Raw genomic sequence first — 7,985 nt, 5'->3', positions numbered from 1 at the left:
GTTTATTTTTTTTAAACTTTAAGCTAGAGTGTTGTTAAACTGCTAACTCAATACTTTATCCAGAAAAATATCATGCAAGCCTAAAGATTCGGCTCATAGATAGCACATAGGATTGAACATCAATTGGCGAAATCTCTATGCTTAGGCAATATTTTCCTGGCTAAAATGTTGAGTTAGCCGTTTAACAAGACTACTCTAGGCTCTTTTCCACCTATTATAATTTAGATAAATCTGCTTTTTATATCTTCTTTTTTTTTCTTTGAAGAACTCATTCAAATTGAATATACATTTTTTATTTACAAAAATTACAAATTATTTTTGTTAACCAAATAGAAGATGATAATTGGGAAATAATTAGTAGTAAGCATTTTTTTGATCTTAAATTTCCCCCTTGTTTTAAGATAACGTTGATAAATTTTATTGTATATTAACAAAACAATCTCATTTTCGATTCACCATCCCGCGATTCAATTTGGATCGATTTCTCAATTACGAAACTTAATATATTCAAAAATCAATTGAATGCTACAATTTTGTGTTTTTGTGTCATTTTTTTTTTAAATATACAAAATTTCACAGGAATTAATATATTTATCTAATTATAAAATGCGAATCATGTCCAACATGAAGAAAGTCTTGGCAATGTTGAAGATTTTTAGTATCACAGTTAAGCGTATAACATTTTTTACTCACCAACCTCTTACATCAAACCCCCAATAATGAATCTTAGATTTATTTAAGTTATAATCATTATCATTTGTTCTCATTTGTGTTAGGTAATGGTTGGTAAGATGATTTGTCATGGAATAAATTAGTTTTGCTAAAGGAACGTGAGCTAAAAAAACCTTTAATCCTTCTAGAAGCAGTGCTGAATGTTGGAGTGTCGGATGTAATAGTGTCGTTAAGTTTGCGTTTGTTACTATCAGCAGGGCCTCTGGAAGATAGCCTGGCAATACGCGATGGAATTGATAGGGAGAATTGCTTTTTAATATTCGCCTTATAAGTAACTGTAACTGGTTCCTTAGAGTCGGTAAATACTTTTGAGTGCGAAGCCTCAACGGTATTCTTAAATGTATTTGCAATGTTGGTCAAGATATCATTTAAAGGGAGGGAAGATTGGTTGTTAGATCTTAATAGTGTTACATCCTCCTTGCTAATATTTAGAATTCTCGAGCTTGTATACCTGTTCTCCTTTGGGTATTCATCGTAATTATTATTAATATTATCAGTTACGGATATGATGAGGTTTCCTTGAGGATCTAAAATTCCTGATTTATAATTGATAACCACTTCCGTTTGCGTCTCTTTATGTTCGGATGATGATATCATTTCGTGTTGTTTATCGTTGTTATTGTGGGAAAGCGTACGTTTAACGTTAGATGGATCGCTATGATTGGTACAGGAAATATTACTATGCAAAGAATAAACTTTATCGATAGCTAATGCGTTCCTATCACCGATATTGGAATTGTGGTTATGCGACTTTATGTTTTTTATAAATAAATGCACCAAATTCGACGATCTGAATATATCTCTGCATCTGGAATTGAGCGATGTAGAATTTTGATTCCTGGAAGAAGGGTACGATTGACAAATATCTTTCTTAGCATCAATGTAGATATCTTTAAGTTCTTCTTCTTCGTCATTGACATCATATCCGTCTAATACTAACTGTATTTCGGTTTGGGAGAATTTTTCGGAATTACTTATGGATTTCGGAGTTTTCGATACTACATCATCCAGCATCTCGTCGGAAGGTAAGGTTTTGAGGAAATCATTCTTCCACATATCCGAATTGGTTTTGAGTGGTTGTTGCTGTTTATCAAACGAATATGTAAACTTCGGATGTTTCTCGTTAATGGATTCAAATATACTGGACGTTATCGCACATTGTTTATGTAACTGAGGCTTTTGACACATTGGAGAGATAAGATTGTATTCACCCAGTTCACCTTTAGTGGCAGTGGATAAATTATTTGTATTATTATAATTCATAAATGGTTCAGTCGTAAATTGAAGCTGGCACACTTTTAACGAATAGTTTTCCGCGCCTTTAGTATCGAGAGAATTTAGGAAATTCATTTTACTGATACCCTTATCGATTTTATCGACGGAATTGTTTAAGAAGTAGACGTTATTCGCGCGTAAAAGGTTGTTCGTTTCGTTATTCCTTAACGAAAAACAGCTGCTGGACAAACTTTTTTTCGCTTCATTGTGACTCCTCAAATATGGAATCGCGGTTTTCGTTTTTTTACACGTGACGCTATCCGAGAAGAAAGATTCTTTTTCTATTTTGCCTATTACGTCATCGCTATTTTCCACGCAAACATCGTGGACAAAAGTCTTCCTTTTGGTATCTATACTTTTATCTTAGATATATTATTATGATAATGAAAATTATTTTTTTTCACAATCAATATTCTCTTATTGTCTAGTAGAATTATCATAAAATAAAGGCCTAGAAGCCCTGTATATTTAGTTTTTCTTGCCCGAACCGGTCCGAAACGGTTCGAAATATTTAAATTTCTAGGTCCGAACCCCGGATATTATATTAATCCCTAGCTTAGCGGATTTCTAGCCGATCGATCATAATTATGAATAATATATTTATTTTTTAAAAAAAACCGGTCCCGGCGAATGAATATGAGCGGTGAGAATTGTTGGTAATCGATTTGCATGTCTTTGAACGGCACTCTATAACCACTACTTCTTTGCAACTTTTATGGGCGTTTATACCGCAATCTTTTAAAAACAAAATTTATAAATATTTCATATATATATGCTCGAGGAAAATAAATTGTAAGGTTTCTTTTTTTTCTCGATAAATTGAACTGTTAATTTTTATTTTTTTTTAAACATGAAACATCTGATACTGTCCAATTTAAACGAATGCATTCAAAATGTATTATTTGCGTTTTAAAACGCTGCTTTGAAACGTTCAATTTGTGCCCACCAGTATTCTAATCGCCAATTTTACTCAAAATTTATTTAATATATATCAGAGTTGTTAAAAGATACTTTAGATGGATCTAGATACAGATATATCGTCTAAAATAATATCTAGATACAGATATTTTAATCAAAAATCTATCTAGATACAGAAAAGATATCACATTTTTATATCTAGATAGTATCTAGATCCTTTAACAAATCTGATATATATATTTTTTTTAAAAACATTATGTTAGCATGAATGTGTTAATTTTTTTTAAAATGAATTTTAATCATTTTTTTTTAAAAGAATGCATTCCAGTATGCTTAGAATATTTAAAACCATGTTATTTCAAACAATTTTGCCGTTAAAAAAAAATTTAATCATTTAAAAATTTTTTATAAAAAGAACTTTGGAAGAAAAAAAAACGAAAAATAAATTATATCAAGTTTAAAGGTTCGTCGTTAAAATTTTCTAAAAATCATAGAGTGGGTCTTCTATACAAGCTGGAATTTCCAGAAAATTAAAAATAAATTGAAAAAAATGATTAAATAACAACATGACTGGTAAAACACATTGACGCCAAGTTTAAACATTTTAATTTTTTTTAAACCTAGATTTTCATAGAGTATATAGTGGTAAAATTAAATAAATTTATTATTTTTAAAGCAACATATTTCAAAAACTCAGTTAAATTAAACAGTTAAGGAAATTAGAAATTGTAGTTTACATCTTGATATAAAATATAATCCTTTTTTATAATTTAGATACTAGATATTATTTTAAAAAAACCCGATAGGTAATACCATTTATTCTATAGTTTTATCTAGTATTGTTAATACCCGGGTCGAGACCTCGGGTCGTGTCTGTGCTGGGGGTTCGTGGTCAAGAGCAAGTTTAGTCGATTTTTAGACCCAAACTCGCCCAACCAACCAATTAACAACACTAGTCTTATCAAACGATACGGCAAAAGAGTGAGGTTTTATTTTAAAAAGATACGAATTGAGAGTTACACAGTCTATGATGATATTAAGATTCTATGATTCCGAAGCCATTGTCTGTGTTCAAACAAATTCTAAATGAAAAAAAAAAGGGATTTAAGATTTATGAATTCCGTATTACGATACAAAATAAGACATGCGGCTATGTCTTGGTTTGACTTAATTTTGGATATACTAAATTGCATTTTGGTATAGGCTATAAAGCTTATCAGCTGGACACCTTAGTTTGGTTTGTTATTTTTACTTTTTTTTGGCTATTTAGTCGATACTAAATAAGCGGGTAATAAGTCGATCTAGTACACGGTAGGTATATACTTTTAAATATACCAATATTAAATAGGCATGTTTTTTGGGGGTTAAGAAAGATGATATAATAAAAATAATAGAGAATTATTTTGCTTTTTTTAATATTTATTTTAAAATTTGATCCAAAGGATTAGATTAGATTAGTCGGCAAACTTTCTCAGTAGTATGCAGCCCTTTTCCCGCTAAAATTAAATCATCTACAAGAAGTTAAGACCTTAGTATGACAATCCCAAAAAAGTTTTACACTCTTGACTCTTAATGAATACAAAATTCAATGTGATTAATATGGGAACTTGAACTGATACAATATTAAATGAAACCACCATGGTAATGTTTTAGAAAAAAACGGTTAACCCTATATTTTGGCCCAAAAATATATTGCAAGTCTGGAATATTTTGCTTGTATATAGTAGAATGGTTTTGGAAATCTGTTAACGAACCTTTCGAAGCTTGTGCAATTTTTTTTTGGGCTAAAAATCAAGCTGTTTGACATTGCTTATATTGTCAATAGTAATTTTCAGAGTTATTAAAGGATCTAGAAACAAGTATCTAGATCCTGTATCTAGAATCCTGTATCTAGATATAAAAATGTGGTATCTGTATCTAGATAGATTTTTGGTTAAAATATCTGTATCTAGATATTATTTTAGACGATGTATCTGTATCTAGATCCATTTAAAAAGTATCTTTTAACAACTCTGGTAATTTTACATATCTATAACTATACTTAAATCGGTATACTCTACACCTTATGGGTTAGTACACTCTCGTTATTAAGCTAATTTTTTTTTGTACGGTTAATAAAATAATATATGAATCATATCAAGTAGGGGGAGACCGAAGAGCAATGGCCACCGGGGGTAACAAAAGTAACCACCACAATAATTTTTTTTCACCATTTGATATAAATAACTAAACTACCACGTGATTCGCTAGAATTGGGAGCTGCGTAATCAGTAGATATTTACTTCCGATTATTAAAAAAAGTGGATATTTTACCCCAGATTTATTTGCCACTTTACCCCGGGTATGGGGTCCACTGGTTAATATCCCCTCCACCCCTCCCCCTACCAATCCCTTCTCGCGTATTTTATGAGAGATCAAGAGTTCGAGTTGATGAGGCGGAAATAAATTTATAGTTTATTTTTTTTTAAATTCAATTCTTATAAGAATCATTTTTATTATTAAAAATCGAGAGGAAAAAAACAATATTGACCAAATGAACCCGGTCCCCCTATACAGACAAATATTTGAAAATAACCTTTGCACCGATAGCCTTGTTTTATAAGTCCCCATAGCTTTATATATGTATTTTTTTTTAGAAAATAAAGATATACATTTCAAAAAAAAAAAATTTATGTTATAGTTTTTTTACCAATCCAGTGCAGTGGACGCAAAATGTTAACTTGAAGTAGGTGGTCTCGCGAAATTCGTGTTTGAAGCCACTTTTAAATGCGTGGCAGTTGGCGCGGTAAAAATACTTTTTCAGTTCTTCCTTGCTAATAACTCCGTCTCTTAATATATAACACAAATAATATATCCATATAAAAAATTCTTGTTTTTCCCAGATTTCCTCATTTACAATAACCATACCATTTATACCAGGTGTTGATTAGTCCGGGGTAAAAAAAACTTTCATCCTAAACTCATCTATAATTAATATTTTAAGCTTTAATTCAAATTTCAATGTTATAGATTATGGATTGGGTTCCTCATCGATATTATATTTGATTGACACTTTTATAAAAACGGTAACATGGCCAGTCATGCCACCTTTATTCTACATAACGCTTAACACGAAATGTTATTTTATTATTATAAATTTTAAAAAATCTTTAAAAAAAAATGCGTTTTTTTTAAATTTTAAAACTTATCAATGTCTAATACAGCGAAAGAGTCGATAAACGGAAAATTTTCGGTAACGGATATGAATTCGGCTTGGGATATGTAACCATCTTTATCGAAATCGTAGTTTTTGAACACTGCCTCAACCATCGCGTTGATATGCAGGTTTAATGTATCCCAATCGGGAGCAGGCTTGATGTCAGATGCCCATTCCGCGAAAACTTGATGCTGCTCTATCATTTTGCCATTCGAATCTTCGTCGTTTGATTCGTTCATCTTGAAAAAATTTTGTTATATAAACAATATATTTATTTTTGATGGAACTGTCTAACAAACAATTCAGAACATCTTGAATAGGTTGGAGCTTTCTAACAAAGAAGATAGAAGTAAAAAAATGGGCTTGGAATTAGGCCAGTTCTCAAATTAATCTTTAGGATATTTGAAAACAGCTGTAAATTTATTGTATTTTTTTTTAGCCTTACATATATTTCATGTTTGTGATGACAGGAATGAAATCTGGTTAATTTCGCTTAGTTTGAGCCAATGACATATAATAATACCTAAAGCCTCGTTGAATGCAAATCAGCTGACCCACCATTTTGGTAGCCCATATAGTAATTATTCTCATGTTAAAAACTACTATTAAATTGATAAATTGCTTCCTTATTATCTCGATGATCAGGCAATTCTTTAATAAAGTTTTGCGTCAGATATAGGAATAAATTGGCCTCTCGTTTAAAAAATTTTAATAATGATATGGGTAATCAAAATGGCGTCCCCAGCTGTTTTCATCTGATGTACACTTTTAATGAATGCATCGTCAGTCTAGGTATTATTATATGTCATTGGTTTGAGCCAAGCCCTTATTGACCTAAAAAAATAAATATATTAAAAAAAATTTTACATTGCGCGGTTCTCTCGCCAAGGAAAGTTCGTATATATCTTCTTCGCTAAAATGCATATCTAGCGTTAGTCGAAGAGTGTTAATTAAATCGATATCGGTTAGAAGCGGAAAATCATTCTTTTTAAGTCCAGTCAATTCATTCATAATCGGATACATTTGGAACATTTTACGAACGTTAATCATGCCACCCTCGGGATACGTATAATCTAGGTGGGCCGCGTTGATCGATATCAAATCTTTGAGATGAATTCCCAATATGGGTATTCTGAAAGGTGCCCCTGTCAGGTGCCTATCATTTAATGGCAAGGATGGTTGACAACTATCCTTGAAATGACTATTTCTATCAATCGTTTCGGGGAATGAGCAAAAGTTTTTATTTCCCGTCAATCTTATGAGGGGCAATTTTTGTTTATTTTCGCTTATGACATCTTCCTTAAATGACTCTTCTCTTAAACTATTTTTGCAATTATTAGACGAAAGCGAAATTTTTGGAGCTGAAAGGGCTTTGTGTTTGCTAACATCCTCGCTTGATATCTCTATTCTAGGGTCCGCAACGCATTTTGAAATTAGCGGCGGGAGAATCTTATCCGCGACGATGATTTCTTCACTCGTTAGCGTATCGTTTAAATCAAAACCATATGATGGCTGTAAAAAATTGGAATAAGTTAAAACTTTGTCACCTGTCACGTATTCGCTTGTCGACAACTTTAAAGCGGAATTAGTTATGCCGCCTGACCTAGAGGGTTCCTTGTCAAATCTTAGCAAATCGTTTTTTTCCGGAAGTAAAATTTTGTTAATTTCGCGCCTATAATTTTGGAAATTGCCTTGGGATGAGAGCATATCGGAAAAGTCTCTCAGCGCATCTTTCGTTTCATCGGACAAATACGAGGTCGTTTTGCTCAACCTTGCAATTGAACTATGCAACAATCCGCCCACAATTGCCATCAGCGTATTATAATTGTTTATTTCTAGTAGCTCCTGGAAATGTTATAAAATA

At 31.7% G+C, this 7,985-nt stretch overlaps 1 protein-coding gene across 1 annotated transcript in view; it reads right to left on the bottom strand.

The window, feature by feature from the left end:
• Positions 1–599: 599 nt before the first annotated feature.
• LOC135929064 (uncharacterized) overlaps positions 600–7,985 on the bottom strand; it is a 38,664-nt gene continuing 31,278 nt past the window's right edge. The window contains exons 8-13 of the mRNA XM_065465552.1: positions 6,989–7,966; positions 6,110–6,360; positions 5,615–5,753; positions 5,501–5,537; positions 2,626–2,742; positions 600–2,369 (exon numbers count right to left, since the gene is read on the bottom strand). Coding sequence (XP_065321624.1) covers positions 754–2,369; positions 2,626–2,742; positions 5,501–5,537; positions 5,615–5,753; positions 6,110–6,360; positions 6,989–7,966 — 3,138 coding nt within the window. The 3' untranslated portion in view covers positions 600–753. The remainder of the gene's footprint in view (positions 2,370–2,625; positions 2,743–5,500; positions 5,538–5,614; positions 5,754–6,109; positions 6,361–6,988; positions 7,967–7,985) is intronic.

The sequence above is a fragment of the Gordionus sp. m RMFG-2023 genome, chromosome 4, assembly GCF_954871325.1.
Source record: "Gordionus sp. m RMFG-2023 chromosome 4, tfGorSpeb1-WG-v2, whole genome shotgun sequence".
In the NCBI taxonomy this organism is placed as follows: domain Eukaryota; kingdom Metazoa; phylum Nematomorpha; class Gordioida; order Chordodea; family Parachordodidae; genus Gordionus; species Gordionus sp. m RMFG-2023.
Note: the sequence above shows the minus strand (reverse complement) of the source record. Positions and strands in the feature narration are given on the sequence as shown.